The sequence below is a fragment of the Hydractinia symbiolongicarpus genome, chromosome 9, assembly GCF_029227915.1.
Source record: "Hydractinia symbiolongicarpus strain clone_291-10 chromosome 9, HSymV2.1, whole genome shotgun sequence".
NCBI classification, from domain to species: domain Eukaryota; kingdom Metazoa; phylum Cnidaria; class Hydrozoa; order Anthoathecata; family Hydractiniidae; genus Hydractinia; species Hydractinia symbiolongicarpus.
In genome coordinates, this window is record NC_079883.1 from 3325379 (window position 1) to 3341552 (window position 16174).

Sequence of the window (16174 nt, forward strand, 5' to 3'; positions counted from 1 at the left end):
ACTGAATGGCAGTATACACTAAGAATTCATTTTTTCATTCTCCGCTTAGGACTGGAAGGGAGTCATTTTCAACGTTGATATCCCCAAAGAATGTTTAAAATAAAACATCAGAGATTCCCCGTAGTTTTTAACCCATCTGCTGACTAATAAAATACAATATATAGGCATTAAACATCCATCATGTTGGAGAAAAACAAAAACACGTGCACATTTTTTCTATTTTTTCGTGCAATACCATAAGTGTAATTGATGGAGAAAAGTAATGGTCACACAAATTAAATATAATAAAGAGAGACTGGACGCACCAACCTATTGAAGCGACACTGCGTAAAAATCTTTAGGTGACTAACTGGTTTTAGATTAAAATATGGTAAGTCAGTAAGCTGTCAAATATTTCTGCGTTAGTAACATTGGTTCATAGAAAGACAAAAACAAAAACAAAACATATTAATAGTGTGCTGCACCATTTCCGTAAGCAGCATTTCGTGTTCCAATTTGACGCACTTCGCCCCTGTGTTTGTCAGAATAGTCTGGATCGTACTGCTCTTCGTACCACTCCGTGTACTAGAAGGTAAAAAATAAGTTACTTTGATTCCTCTGCTAGTAATATTATTTCATACCTTAAGAGAAGAAATTGTCTCCGAAAGAAAATATATCGGAATTTTGATTCGCAATCGGAAGCTGGGGAATTGTGCAAAACGCTTAACAAGATTTGTAAGAGTTTAAAGAATCCGAAATAGTAAACGTAAATTGTTGTTTTACTTCTATGCCATACTTAAAAGTAAATTTTGGGCTGTTCTTATAAAAAATTACAAATATCAGTCGAATCCTTGTTTAAAAAATGCGGATTATAAATTTGTAAAAACAAAGTAAATTCACAAAAATCAATTCCTCATAATTTCTTTCATGAGGGAAAACAGTAAAAAATGGCTAAATATATCTTTATGATATGTGACCAAATTTATTAAGTGCAATTCGATTCCAAATAAACGGATAACCTGCGAGTATGAATAGCTAGTATAATTTTTTAGAAAAAAACTCGCATTAGTGAATTGTCGTTTATTGTAAGGAATAGTGATTTATTTGCCATCATTTAATAGCCCTGAAACCCTAAATAATCCTAACAAGGAAACAAGTAACCTTATATTGATAAAACGTTAAAACTTTAACTTACCATCCATGGAGCACAGCAAACCGTCATAAAGGAGAGATAGATACCCATTATTGTTGCGATGAATCCTCCCGAACATAATGCTATCAAGGTGATCAACAGGTTGACCATGGATTTCAACTTGTCACAATCGTCAACTAAACAAAAGAATGTGTCTCAGGATAAACATACCAAAATGATAATAGTGTGTTCGCTCTTCCTTCATTTACTGCATTTCATGTGTCTCACTACTGCGATTGCTACTTCACGTGGCAGACATAAGGAATAAATCCACGGGTTTGCCCGTCCTTTATATATCGCATTTTGTGTTTCCATAACACGACTTTTTTCTCGCGCACAAACAGCTAGACAAAATTCGGGTAATATTGAAAAGACTAGTCGTTGCCCGTGGAAAAATCCACGGGTTCGCCCGTCCGTTATATTTAGCCGTTGCAACAAAGTGGACAAAAATATATCGCATTTGGTATTGGTGCGCAATTTAAAAATTTCGTGATTCCGTTACAGGACGCCGCTTTCGCGGACACACAGACAGACGACGGCTCAACCTCGTCCCCAGGGCATCTTGTATCTTTTCTGACCCCGGGACGGCGATACGAACATGGCCCTGGAGGAGGCCTCGTCACGTGACCCTCCAATACACAGTATTTCTGTGTGTAATATTTAATGAGATTTGTCTCAATGTACCAAAGTTTTAATATAACCTTGCAGAGCTAAGCGAGATCGGCCTTTTACGTCACAGATGCGTGCGGCGAGTTTGTTTTGATTCCTCTCATCGCAACACACAAACTTCTCGCATATTGCCCTTGATTGTTTTGTGTAAATGTATAAATATACAATAATGTTATTTAGGCTGCTGTTTACTTGAAGAAATTCAAGCAATTTAGTTATGTGTATTTCACTGAATTGGTTGACTAGCAAGCACTGGGTTGCAAAACTTGTAGCTAGGGGAAACTTGGAAATTAGTAAATGATTTGCCCATCTGAACATAGCACTTCGTTGGTTCTCTAAGGTGCAGATATGGCTACATAATTTTCAAATGTTCGTATCATTCTAGGTGCCCGACTGAAAGTAGCTAGGCAGAAATTTAACCTCATATTAACATTTACATTTTTTATTCATTTTGGCTGAACTTTAGAATTCTCATTTACCGTGAGTTCATATCTGTGTCTGCATTACTGCTTTTATATGATGACAAAGATTTTGCTGTATTTAAACAATACTTAGCTGAAACTGAATTCAACTATGGTGGACTCACTGCTTGCAGTTATATTGGGTGAAAAAGGCTTCAGAAGAGTATTTACTTTAGAAGTATTTTTTTCTTTTACATTTGTGGCCTTAACATTTCCAAAAAGCCACCCATTACTGATAAATTCTGCTTTTTCTTTTCTTAATGACATGTTTTAAAACGCCTTGCAGCTTTTTTATTTTTTACTCAGCAAGCTCACATTTATTTTGTATATACACTTAATTTGCATCTAATTTATACAAAAACAAGGTTTTTTTCTGTTTAAAACATAAATAATTCAAAAATTTTATCAAAAGCATTATGCTGGTTTGAAAATCGAGAACGACAAGTCTGCGTGTGATCTGTTTTCTCGATTTAATGTATCACTGCCTTAATAGTTTAGCTGAATTAGGCCGGATAAATGTGCATTCAATGATAAAATGGCTCCGACGGTTAACCTATTGGCTTTTTATATCTTTTATAGTAACCAAAGCATATAAGGTAATAAAACATGCCCACTAATAACAACCTGATATAATTTAAAACGTAATGTATATATATTTTGTAAAAAAAAAACATTTTCGATACTTTGTGCAAAATTATTTTGTCTATAAAGGACATGGGCGGCAATTTTATGCAACGTCAGTCTTTGCAAAAAGCTGCAAATCAAACCTGGCCACTTGGAAACAAATTGAGTTTCTTTCTTTTGTTCTTACCTTGATAGTGTGTTAGGTATAGTGTGCTAGCTAACAACTTTTCTAGCTTTATTAAACATTCCCAGCTATTGAAATATTGTCATGTAAGCAGTATTACTTTATGATGTCTTATTTTATACTCTCATTGCTTAGTAATGCTTTTTATTAAATTTTTCACTTTAAAAAAAACTTGATACTGCTGATACACCTCCGCCATTTTAAAACGAACAGCTTCCTCCTGTTGGTCACAGACTCGCCGCCTCGCCAAAATGTTTTGTATGACGCAATAATTATTTGACATATCCGCGCCAATCAGGTTTCATATCGGACCAGCCTCCTCCAGGGCCATGTTCGTATCGCCGTCCCGGGGTCAGAAAAGATACAAGATGCCCTGGGGACGAGGTTGACGACGGCTATTATTAAAGAGACTAGTCGTTAGCCCGTGGAAAAATCCACGGGGTCGCCTATCGCGTTCCCTCATCCTTTAAACTTACCCGTCGCCACAAAGCGGATAAAAATATATCGCATTTGATATTCGTGCGCATTTTAAAAATTTTGTGTTTCCGTTACGGAACGCCGCTTTCGCGGACACACAGACAGACGACGGCTATTATTAAAGAGACTAGTCGTTAGCCCGTGGAAAAATCCACGAGTTCGCCCGTCCTTTAAAATTTTCCCGTCGCAACAAAATGGCTAAAAAATATATCGCATTTGATATTCCTGTTTCACGTCTGTCGCACGTCTTCCTATCTCAGCGGGGGTTCCGTGCAGACGGCTATTATTAAAGAGATATCATTTACGAACCTTTGGCAGGCATAGGGAAATTTGTTCCACAAACGCAGACATCATTTTGTCTCGTACATTCATCATTATCCAAAGCTCGCTTTGTTTGCTGCCAATGATCCATCCAGTATCTTAATCCACTGACCACTGCCCCCGTGGAACAAACCACCATGACGAAAATAGCGACAATTAAGAAGATGACCGTCTAAAATTAACGTTATAACGGTTTCTATTAGACGGCTGAATCGTTTTGTTTAAAGAATAAAAGTTGGTGCAACCAATTAGATTTAATAACAACCTAGTTCCCAGTGATTTCCCCGGTACCTATTGACAGGAATCCTAGGAAAGAGGTTGCTTTGATACAGACATCAAACTCATCAGTAAATATGTCGTTATATACAACATACTATAACAGAACAAAAAGATTTTTTATAAGATAGCGTAGCAATAAAAGTTTGAAAAATAATTAATAATAAAAATAGAAAACATATTAAGTATACCGCAGGTTTCGATCTTGTAATGGTTGGAATCAAAGCGAGACATCCTGTCACAAATAACTAAACGAAAAAATATACAATGCTGAACAAAGCTACTTTTCATGACATCTTATGTTAAATAGTAACTATCGCAGCAAAATATAAGAATTCTTACCGGTATTCCCACCCATAAATGAAAGAGCTCGTCCTTCAGGTCTCCATCATAGGACTTCATAGCAGCAGAGCAACCTATGATTGCAATCCCGATCAGAATACATAATAAAGCAACCACAACAAACCATGGTCTGTACACTGACGCGACTTTGTTTTGCAGACTTGGATTGTACCGACTGAACTAAAAAACAAATATAATAGATAATTAAAACTTATTAGGGTATGTGTGTTCAAGGAGGTTCAGTGTGTTCAATGCTTCACCACCCTGGGTTGTAATCAATAAGGGTGGGGAAGAAGGCGACCATCCATCTTTCCTTAAAATAAAATACATAAATAAATAACGGGATCACTTTAAATGGGTTGTGTATGTGATATTCAATTTTTGGTATATTTTTTTGTCTGTCGTTTTTATAAGCATAACGCTTATAAGCATATTCAGGCTCAGATAGGGGAATTTTACGTGTTTAGCATGTTACTCAACCCTGGTGAGTCCTTCTCGTCTTTGTTGTTTTTCTTATGTACCCATAGTAGTAATTAGACGCAGTCTTTTAAAGCTTAATTAACTTTAATTGACCTTGTGCAATTTTACCTTTGGTTTTGTGATATTTTTAAACAAAAAACGGGACTTCATCTTATCAATATAGCTTTTTTTTTAATTTATTTCTCCAATATATAAACATAAAGTAAGCAAGTCTAATTGTGTTCCAGCCTGATTTCAAATTTTCACTTTGCGGGTTAAAATTTCAAATATTTTACACTCATGTAAGACCCAACCAAGGGGCAGAAATTCACAACCTCGCCCCTCGAAATAAAAAAGCCGTGACTGCGCCTCTGCTCGCGCTAACCATTGTGGATATTCACTAATATTTCAACTTTACTTTTCGTACCTCGCGGTACACGACGCATCGAATATTTCAGGTTAAAGGAAAATAGAAAAAGCATATTTTTGTTAGGTACAAACTTTATGTCGACGCTGATATTTAATTAAAAGTTTCTAAGTAAAAGTATTTTCAAGTTCAAGACGCATTCTCCACTCAAGAAAATAACAAACAGGACAGAACAATGTTGCTGTCATTTGATTATGGTTGCTTCGCTTATTATTTATTTATTATTTTAAAGAAGAAGAGAAATGTTTTCATTCAACAATCAAGTTTCAGAAATATCAGTTTCTGGAGAGAAAACGAGCCTTTAACAATATTGGCTATGAAGCAAATTATGAGATCCAGAATAATGAACAATCACTCGGCATCTAATATTTTTTTGTAGGGATTGATGATCCAGCTTCCCCAAACTGTGTGTTTGACTTAAATTTGACGCTATAAGAATTTCTTACCGGTTTTTTTGTAATTTTTGTATTATGCCACTGACTTGTCATTTTTGTTCGCTTCTTGAGACAAGATAAGTCATATACACGTAGCCTCGAATATAGTCATACAATTTCTGCTCTAATCTCACCTTAGAGAGATACGCTTTCATGATGACCTACTTGCACTCCTCCGTTGATCCTTTTTATCGTCAATAACCTGAATTCTTGTCACATCTAACAAGAAATCCATGGAGAAGCATCTCATAGGATTTTCTTTTATCTGATTGCATCTGATTTCTTTTATGCTGTTAAATAAAAGAGGGATAATGTAAATTGTTATTGGCAATTAAGTTGCCATGGTAACAAGATGCATGAGTAATACATGTCATATTTCTTAATTGGAAAGCCACTTGAACGCTTCGGCACACAGTAAAGCACTGGGTGATGGAGAGCCTGGTTGACCAGCTTCCACATACAAAACATATTGCTTCAATGCTTCTCTTTGCTGGCGGCGTATAGCACACACCGTAACACGTATATATTTTTCCTGTTCAATGTTCTGTCGTCGCGATATCGTTGTTGCCATAAACGAACTAATTAAATTCAAACAATAAGCCAAGGTAACGATACCGTACATAACAAGTTGTTTTGTTAGCGCGCTCAAAAGATTATGTTACGCCTGTGTATAACATTGTTACTCTATGACTAACAATATGAAAGCTATACTTCTAAATCACAATGCAAAACAAACTGCGCAGTAGAATCGAACACACCACTGACAGCATTAAAGAGAGATGGTAACGAGAGAAAATTTAGAACTTTTAGGTCTGAACATTTTGCCGGCGTGTAAGCCACATCATTAAGCCTAAACTGTCCATCGCGACAAAACCTTTTCCTCGCGACAAGTGTTGTCATGGAAAAGTTGATCTCAATAGAAAAAAAAGAATTGACTATAAAATATTTTCTATTTTGTTCGCGAAAAAATGAGAAAGCGTAAAATTAAACATATTCTACAGAACACAAGAGCACACAATGTGGATATTTTTCAGTCTCAAATGTCCGCATGACGTCATAATACTACTTTCCAGTCTCCAATACGCATTTTCGTTCTACGCTTTTAAAGCAACGTTTTTTCTTCGTAAAGATGAAAGTACCGGGTCTGTTTCTCTATGATGTAACTAATTTCGGATGGCGCGACGGAACAGTAGGAGAGACCCTAAAACACCAGCAAGAATAGTCATCAAATACACGTCCCATTCAGGTCCAAGTTTTTTAAAGATATATGTCCACGTTTGATCGACTTGTATGTGATCCCAAAATCTGTAATTCTAAAAATCAAGAAAATTATTGATTTGAAGTTCAAGTTCTTTTTATGGATTTTGAATAAAATAAGCTTTTTTATTGTTACCAACACCTCAGTATTTATTGATTTGTGTAGCCTTTGAAAACGATTAAAAAATACCTCCCACAAAACGAAAGGAGTGAGGGCGAAAAAAAATTTCTCAAAACATCATCCAAACGCTCAAACCATTAAAAATTATTACATGGAAATTGATATTAATGAATTAACAAATTGGCCTTGAACAAAAAAGCTTGAGTTTTTATCGTACCGTTTTATCACTGTACACTTTTCTTAGCTTTGATTTGGTACTAGCCTTACATAAAGGAACAAGCTCCTACCTTTTCTAGCCACTCCCAGGAGAAATAGAATGCTAATTTGGTGAGAGCAAGGTAAACGGGAAACTGCGCGTCCACGCTTGCTTCAGCTGCCATGTCATAAAATCGTTTCGCTAAGTGAATGTCCTGAAAAAAAGACAAATAAAAACTTTTTAACAGCGGAGTTTTTAAAAAGTTAACCAATAATTTACCACATATTTCAATTTATCAACACTCAACTGTTTATAAAAATTACCTTCCCTCTTTGGTTAAAACACACCCTAATTATTCAGATTGAAAATTATTTTCAGTAGAATTGGAAAGTGAAAGAAAAAATGACAATCCACCCACTTCAATTTCTTAATTATCAATTTAAATGAAATTAAACATCCCTCCCTACAATAAGGTCACTAAAGTAACATAATATATTTCACAATCAAAGCAATTAAAAATGCTAATTAAGAATGGAAAAGAGACTTGTGTAATCAATTTTCAAAGAAATATCTGATTTTTTTTTGGCTAAATGTCAATTTTTCCGGGAGGGAAAATGAATATCGACATATACATTATCACTTTGACCATTAAAACTAATATAATTTTTAATTAAATGTCCATATTACCTTCTCTGAGTTCAATAAGAAAGTATTTTTAAATAAAGTTTATTTTTACAAAATAGAAAAAATAGGCTACATGCAAATTCCTGATTTTTGTTCTACTTAAACATAGAATGGGTACTTCTTACCTTTTTTAATCCAAATCCTTGTTCATGCATGTAACCTAAGTTGAACATCGCTTGTGGGTTGCTTTGTTGATCAGACGCAAGTCTGTAATGCAGCGCTGCCGCTTCGTAATCTACCTTCGTGCCCAGGCCATAATAATGGTAATCACCAACTTTTACTCTCGCAGTAGCATACCCTGATTAACCGAAGCAATGGCAAAAGTTAAAACATCTACAATCTCGGACATAAATTAAGGAAAAAGAAATCTGAATTTTAAGGTTTGTTTTCACAAGCAATTGATAAAGCCATTTTTATGACAAGTCAACTTGTGAATGTTCTTAGGTTTATTGGAAAATCATAAACGGTACCAATTCCCCGATTTTTCGTACCTTTTAGGATCGCGAAGTAGATTGATTCATATGTGAACATTGGGGAAGTACAGCTAGTGCATTCTGAACTTTAGTTTCGGCTACACTCATGCCAAATACCATTTCGAGAAAAAGCCAAAAAACGGCCCTTTATCGAAATAATACGTCCAGGATTGAAGTTTTACTAGAACATATTTGCCAATGTCAACATAGCCTATTATTCTGATTTTCCGAACCTTCTCAAGCCGTTGGGTTGGTTGTTTCTACAACTAGGTCATTTCAACGCTGTTTACCTGGCAGACACATCTGCTTAAGCATAACTTTTGCAGCTTTCTGGCTGCGATAGTATTCGTTGACCATGTTGTTTTGTAATTCCGATAAATGCTCAAAATACTGTAATTCTTCAAAAAAAGACGAAGATGTTTAGAGAAATAAAAATATCTACCTTGCTGTGCGGCACGTGACCATTGTAACAACGCTCTGGCGTATGTTTGATTGTCGGTAAATACGTGGACATCACCTGATGTGAAATAAACAAAACTCAATAATTGCAAAAATCGCGAAATTCTTTGAGGTAACAACAGAAAACTTCTTTAATAGAAGAAAATGTTTCACCTTTATCGAGAATGTACGCTACATTGCTTTGCGCAACTTCATAACCGAGCTCTGCTAGTAAATAATACTTAAAAAGTGCAGTCTCGATGTCACCAGCTTTATACGCATCATATGCATCCATAAATGACATAGACCACTTGCCTCGCTCAGCTACATTTTTGAACAGCTAAACGATCATAAAATAAATAATAAATTTTAATTTACACAATTAAAGCAAACGTGACATACACACAGCTTGAAAATTAAAAACCATATAGCTGCATAAAGTCAGTATACTGGACTTACCTCAGTTGCAGTGTGACATGATCTCAACACGCCAGCGCCAGTAGCATGCATAGTAGCCAGATTATAAAACGCCAACACGTGTCCTGTATAAAGACAACACGAGATGATATTTTACGAACAAAAGAGGATACTTTTTGTGTGCAACGGAATATGTGATGTACTGTATTGGCCCATTTTACTCCATGTTAACACTCAGCCTTTTAAGCGTTATTTTTTAAATGTTTTAAATTGTTATAGACAAATACCGAACGTAAGTTCATTGACATAGGCTAGTAGAGGTACATACAAGCTAGCTAGCCAGATTTTTTCCCTTCAATTTAGTAATGGAAAAACCATTACTAAATTGAAAATTTTCCTGACTCTCTTGTGCATGATATTTTTTATGCACTATTCAATTTGCAATTAAACAGTTAACAACTGAAATTTGATACAACAGTCCTTAACTTTTACGTTACTTTTGGCTATGTTTCCCAACCTCTGCAGGTTTTGCTGTTCGCATCCTGTACGCATGTCCGCTACTTTCTAAGAAATCTATAGTCGTTATATATCACGTTCTAACTAAATGGGCTAAAGATAATTCGTTCCTTGTGAGGGCACTTGATGACAAAAGGATTTGTTTAATAGTTTACCTGACTGTGAAGCAAATGTAAAATATTTCACTGCTTGTCTGTAATCTTTCTTTACACCAATGCCATCTAAAAACAAAAAGATACTGTAAATATCATATTTGTACTTATTTTCATTAGCACAAAAAGTTCGTTAGTACATTAAGGTACAGAAATTAGGCGCAAAACTTTTTGTGCAAAAATATACCTTTCTTACGAAACAAAGCGGATGGTGCTATAGGTTTTCTAAAACCCTGACTTTTTTTTTCTTTCTTTGCTAATTTGGAGTGAATACATTTATGTTGCCATTGCGTAAAAACTAATATGTGCGAAGGAATATCTAGGAATTCTCACAACAAATTTCTCTTTTCATGATTATAGCTGTAGTCTGTCTGTTACGGAAACATGAAATGCGATATATAAGGATGGGTGACCCCGTGGTCTTTTTAACGGGTTGATGACTTTTCTATAATAATAGCTGTCGTCTGTGTTTGTCTGTCTGTTACGAAAAAAGGAAATGCGATATATAAAGGACAGGCGATCCCTGTAGATTTTTCCAAGTGTTGACGACTAGTCTATATTATAATACCTGTATACGTCTGTCTGTCTGTCACGCAAAATAGTATGGTACCGCAAGTAGCGAGACGCACGCAATGAAGTAAAAAATGGACGGGCGAGCCCTTGGATTTTTCCACGGGACCCAACTATGTATATAAATGATCCAAACAAAATACCAAAAACAGGTGAGAAAAGACGTACTGTAATACATGTTTCCAAGTTGTAACTGTCCTTCCACCCAACCTTGTTCTGCAGCTTGACTAAAATGTTTCATCGCTGCATCGTAATCCTTCACAAATAATAAAGAGAAATAAAGGTTAGTTTTACTGTGTTCTTTTAAGCAGGCACAGTTTTGTGGTAAGAAAAATTTGAGGCTATTCTCATCTGTTGGATTAAAGTAATGAAATAAAACACGTTAAAATCTGGACCAAGATCACAAAATTTAATTCTGTGAGTGTTTTGATTTAGATTTAAAGGTCAGGGTGGCCGCAGGTTTAACACTTAATTTTAGTAGAATTTATGAGGTTTTTGGGTCCAAATAGGAGAAAACACTAAAAAACTTATAAAAATTATTCCATATTTCAGGAGATTTTGCTAAAGTTGAATGAGGAAATCAAACCTTTCCTTTTTTGAATACGAAAGGGGTTGTTAATTTCAAATTGCAGGACCTATGTAATTCATGATAAAATAAACAAAGATTTTCTTATTCAACCTACTTGTTTCACACCTTCTCCTTTTAAGTACATCAAACCAAGCCCTGCTTGTCCAATAGGATTTCCCTAAAAACAGTAACAGTCACCATGCTGATATTTTACAGTGATGTGATAAACTAACTTACATTTGAAAAAAACGTTACCTCATCAGCAGCCTTCTTTAAATACTCATGAGCTGTATTGATGTCTTTTGTAACATGCAACCCTTCCATGTTCATCTACAGAATAAAGTGAAGACATTAAATAACAATAAAGTAAAAATAAGAATTCGTTTCTTCATTCGCTATCAAAACAACTCTTATGCTTAAGATTTTAAATGTAGCAGCTGTCAGTTTCTTTGTTTCACTGTAGGTATACTTTAAGGTGGTATGGTCAAATTGAAATACAATTCAAATGAATTCACCCGTTAAAAAATCTAGAATTAGCCCATCGTTACTCAGAGCTACCATGTAAAACAGACAGACAGACAGCATTATAATTCATGTGTTAAAGTAGATTGTATTCTTATTTTAAACGTTTAATTAGAAAAAATTGAATTACTTTTCCAAGGTATGCCAATCCATTCCCATTTCCTGCTTCAGCAGCCAGTTGGAAATATTTATAGGCTTTCTAAACGAATAAGTAATAAACAGAGTGATTATTATGAAAACACGTTGCAAGGTTTCTACAAAAAAATATTCAACTCTGTAAAAGGGTAACAACAACAATTACCTTATAATTAATATCAACACCCCTTCCACCTTGAAAAAACAGTTGTCCTAAACCAACCTAAAAATGAATCAAAAATCATTTTAAATTTACGAGAGGGAAAGCAAGGATAATAATAATAATAAAAATATGAAAATTCATTGTGCTTATAAACAGAAATGGTAAAATGCACTTTTTTCCTAAACAATAAGCAAGAGACTACATCTTAATTGCTAAACGACAAATTAATTTTTTTGACGTGTCCATGTTTTAGAACAGACGGGGTGATGACATATCAAAATACACTTAAACACTAAATCTCTTTCCCCAAAGCATATGATCCTGTATATACCTGTGCTTGTATATCTCCTTTATCAGCTAGAAATTGATAATATTGAAGTAAGTCTTCATCTATTTGACCAGTTGTGCCACCAGGTTGTTCAAGCTCGTCATAGAGGCGGACACGTTGGATAGCGTTTCCATTTGATGTAGCAGCAGCATCAGATACTATAATCAGTTAGGTTTTTTAATTGTGTTCGCCTTTTTAATTTTTTTATTTTAGAAATATTATTAGTTTACCTTTTTTAGCCACTTTTTTGTAGTATGTCAAAGCAGTTTCACAGTTTTGTTTCACACTGATTCCAGTGAAGTATCGATAACCCTGCAAGTAAAATAAAAAGAGATGATGTTGGAAACTAAACAAATAAGAAAACAGATTTTTTTTTGTTTACTTATTTTGATTACACTTTTCCAACCTAAAAATTCTGCCTTACAACACAACTAAGTGTTTTTAATACACACACAAAAAAGGAAAATAAAATACCCCAAGCAAAAAACAAAAAAAAACAAACAAACTTCTTCTAAATTTTCCTTAGGGCCAAGGCAATTTAATCAAAGTTGTTTTACAGTCTGACTGAAAAACCATAAAAATACAAATAATTTTTTTCCTGTGTACCCTATATTCTTTTATATTCATTTTTAGTTTTGCTGACTGACAGAGCCAAAACTTATCTCTGCTACTATTAAACACCTTTAAATTGCTTTCACCTCAAACATTTTTATAGAAAATTTTGCAACTTTTATTTTGCTTTCACAGTAATAAACCACTACACATTTTTAGAAATTAAATAATAAAATTAAGTCTAAAAAATTAAATCTAAATTCAAATTAAATCTAAAAATCTAAAAATCTAGGTATACCAGCATCATCTGAGCCAAGGTATTTCCACCAAGAGCACCAAATGTTGTATAGATCAATGCCTGGAATAAAATAAAAACATCCAAAATCTTTATGAAATTCACGCTACTTAAAGAAGAATGCCAGGCAAATTATCTAAACACAAAATTTACCTTCGCTTGACTTGAATTCACAACAAGTCCAGTACCATACACAAATCCAAGACCCTGCATTAAAATCACAAAAACTCACATTATATTTACAATTTTCGCTATGCAAGAAGTCTGAAAAGAGAAACAAGGTTTAACCTGTTGGCCAAGTGGATTTCCTTGTTCTGCCAGCTTGTTAAAAATATCAATAGCTTTCGATTTATTTTGCCGTACATAATCTCCAAACTACAAACAAAATATTATTATTATAATATTTACTACCTGAAGAAAAATAAATAGTATAAAGTTAATGTAGAGAACTTACTAAGTAAGGATAAGCAATCCTTTCGTTTGCTTTAATGTGACCCAATTCTGCTGCTTCTGCAAACAGTTTAAATGCCCTGCAAAATTAACATCCAAAGATGGTATTAATATTAACCCAGGATAGCCTTTTCAGTTTCTATTGGTACTGCTATAAAGAGGGTCCTGCAAAGGGGTTCTGGTGCATTTAAAGCTCCCTTTGAGCTACGAAAGTTGCAAGCACAGCAACTGTTTAACTAGACAATTGCCTAAGATATTAATCCTATTTTCATGCTAAGCGCTAAGCAAAAAGGAGAAATTCACACTTTTAAAGTCTCTGGCATGACTCAGCAGGGGTTTGAACCCATGTAAGCAAATGCTCTACCGCAAGGCTACCAGTCAGTTAAAGAGATGCATGGGTTTTTAAAGAGTTTTGAAATTCTCACCTAGAATACTAGCGTTAATCAAATTCTTATTAACAAAAAATAAATACATCTATTTTACCCTTTATAGTCTTTCACTTCTTGTTTTAACATCTGTTCACCTTTACTATAGAGAGCTTCACCTGGAACTTCTTTGCCTACAAAAAGACAGGACAAGAACATTTAATAAATCAATAAGTATATCCATTTCTATGCAAAAAAAGAACATTTAAATTACTAATTGTTTTTTCTTTAATAATGTTTTCTTCTTTAGTTTCTTTTTCAGCATTATTTTCAACTTTAATTTCTTTTTGTTGATTGTCATCTATATTAATTTTTTCTTCAGCTTTCTCGACATTATCCTCAGGTGTAACTTGCTCAGTGTTTTCTTTTATATCAGTTTTAGTTTCAGTAGCGTCACTATCCTGTTTAGTTATTTCATTTACATCTTCCTTTTCAAGAGTTTCAGAAGTGTCAGTGTTTTGTAATGACGATTCTGCATCAATTACTTCACTAGAACCCTCTGTTGTTTCAAGGTGTTCCTCTTCTTTTTTAAGGGTTTCAGAAGTGTCAGTGTTTTGCAATAATGATTCTGCATCAATTACTCTACCAGAACCCTCTGTTGTTTCAAGGTATTCCTTATTATTATCGGTGAAACTAGGAGGTATTTCTCCTGATGAAAAGTCACTATTGGAATCAGTTTCAACTTTTTCTTTATTGTCTACTACCTGTTCAATATTATTGGGCTGCTTATTATGCTCATGTATATTTTTAGTTTCTTCAATTGTAGCCTGTTCTAGCTTTTGTTTTTCTGATATCCTTTGTTCAACTTCTTCTTTAATATCAGATACAGTTTTCTCATCACCCCTATTCCTTGACTGGTCTTCTGAGAAAGAGTTGTGCTTATTGCCACTTACATTGTCCTGAACAACTTTAACTTTTGTGACATGTATTGGTCTAACATCCTCTTCTTCAATATTAGTTTTACTATCTGGCTCATTATCAGGTGTTTCTTTTTCAGAAATTACGTTTGAATTGTCTTTTTCATCTTGTTTGAGATTATCTTTATTTCCACTTTCTATTTCATCATTACCGTAAGCCAAAACAACTATAAAAAAAGTTAGAAAATATTATTATCTCATGTTAGGAAGTCTCAATAAAAAAATAGAAAATAGAGTATTACCTATGCTGATTACCAGTATAGCAAGTCTCATCTCTATTTTAATTTTAATGATATACCCATGAAATTGTGTGTTTTTCTTTGTAGAGCTAAAAATCATTAAACTTTATAGGTTTTTTTACCCTAACTAAGCATTTCTGCACATACCTTTAGCCTATTAGAGTGCAGTTCTCAAAGAAGCAGTACAGTAGCATACAATTTGCTTATAAAATATACAGTTATTCACAGTCAATAACTAGTCCTTAGCAGCTCTATTTTTGGAGAGCAACGTAGAGGTCATGTTAACCTTGGTCTATAGCTTGAAGCATGGCTCTATAAAAGCAAAGTGGACTTTGCTCCACCATGATTGTATCGCTTCTTTGAACTTGAACGAATTCCCTCATTCTTAAAGCTAGGTGTCCACCAAAAAATATTAGTTATAACAAACTCTCTCCATAAGGAAACGACTAAGTGTTTGAACAAACGAAAATAATCAAATGTAAGACAGCTAGCGAAGCGGGGCTGTCTTCAGAAACAAGAAAAGGTTGGTGTTGCAAAGAAATCTGATTTCAGTAAGTTAAAACCTTTTAAATAATAAAATTTTCAGGATAATGTTTTCTCATGTATATCTTTTTAATTTTACAATAAAATAGACACCTCAAAAAAATTGCCAACAGGGTGATTACGCGCCTTTAAAAAATGTTTGTCATGAAAAGTATCCAATTTCAAGTTTTTTATCATGAAGGAAAAGTCGATTTATTCAGGATTGATTTTAATTCTGCTAGCACATTCTTTATTGGTCAGCAATTCTCAACAGCATGCCAAATGTTCTTTGACCCATGTTTTTGTTTTGACACTCACACAATTTAAATTTTAAGTCAAAAATACAGAATCAGTTACCAACAGCTTTTTTAAGAAAACTGTGTGCTTGT

At 34.2% G+C, this 16174-nt stretch overlaps 2 protein-coding genes across 2 annotated transcripts; both read right to left on the reverse strand.

The window, feature by feature from the left end:
• Nucleotides 1-107: 107 nt before the first annotated feature.
• Nucleotides 108-6019, reverse strand: LOC130656625 (uncharacterized). Its single transcript, XM_057459517.1, has 6 exons — nt 5858-6019; nt 4526-4705; nt 4375-4431; nt 3896-4079; nt 1175-1308; nt 108-564 (listed from the first exon to the last, which is right to left on the reverse strand). The coding sequence occupies exons 1-6, from the start codon at nt 5897-5899 to the stop codon at nt 448-450; spliced, it is 714 nt and encodes a 237-aa protein (XP_057315500.1). The 5' UTR covers nt 5900-6019; the 3' UTR covers nt 108-447.
• A 757-nt stretch (nt 6020-6776) lies between these two features.
• LOC130656620 (protein sel-1 homolog 1-like) lies at nt 6777-15422 on the reverse strand. The gene is made up of 21 exons (XM_057459511.1): nt 15267-15422; nt 14322-15191; nt 14166-14241; nt 13687-13762; nt 13521-13607; nt 13386-13439; nt 13236-13295; nt 12616-12697; nt 12389-12543; nt 12061-12117; nt 11890-11958; nt 11493-11567; nt 11353-11415; nt 10838-10925; nt 10103-10168; nt 9474-9556; nt 9189-9354; nt 9019-9093; nt 8229-8401; nt 7511-7633; nt 6777-7158 (listed from the first exon to the last, which is right to left on the reverse strand). The coding sequence occupies exons 1-21, from the start codon at nt 15361-15363 to the stop codon at nt 7009-7011; spliced, it is 2745 nt and encodes a 914-aa protein (XP_057315494.1). The 5' UTR covers nt 15364-15422; the 3' UTR covers nt 6777-7008.
• Nucleotides 15423-16174: the final 752 nt, after the last annotated feature.

Excerpts from the sequence above, each read along its gene's own strand:
- LOC130656625 (XM_057459517.1), bottom strand. The coding sequence starts at position 5,899 with ATGACAAGTCAGTGGCATAATACAAAAATTACAAAAAAACCG. Across the intron at positions 4,080-4,374 it reads TTACAAGATCGAAACCTGCG|ACGGTCATCTTCTTAATTGT; the intron begins GTATACTTAATA and ends CGTTAATTTTAG. Across the intron at positions 565-1,174 it reads TTTGCTGTGCTCCATGGATG|TACACGGAGTGGTACGAAGA; the intron begins GTAAGTTAAAGT and ends TTTACCTTCTAG.
- LOC130656620 (XM_057459511.1), bottom strand. The coding sequence starts at position 15,363 with ATGATTTTTAGCTCTACAAAGAAAAACACACAATTTCATGGGTATATC. Across the intron at positions 11,959-12,060 it reads GTGTTGATATTAATTATAAG|AAAGCCTATAAATATTTCCA; the intron begins GTAATTGTTGTT and ends TTATTCGTTTAG. Across the intron at positions 11,416-11,492 it reads TAAAGAAGGCTGCTGATGAG|GGAAATCCTATTGGACAAGC; the intron begins GTAACGTTTTTT and ends TACTGTTTTTAG.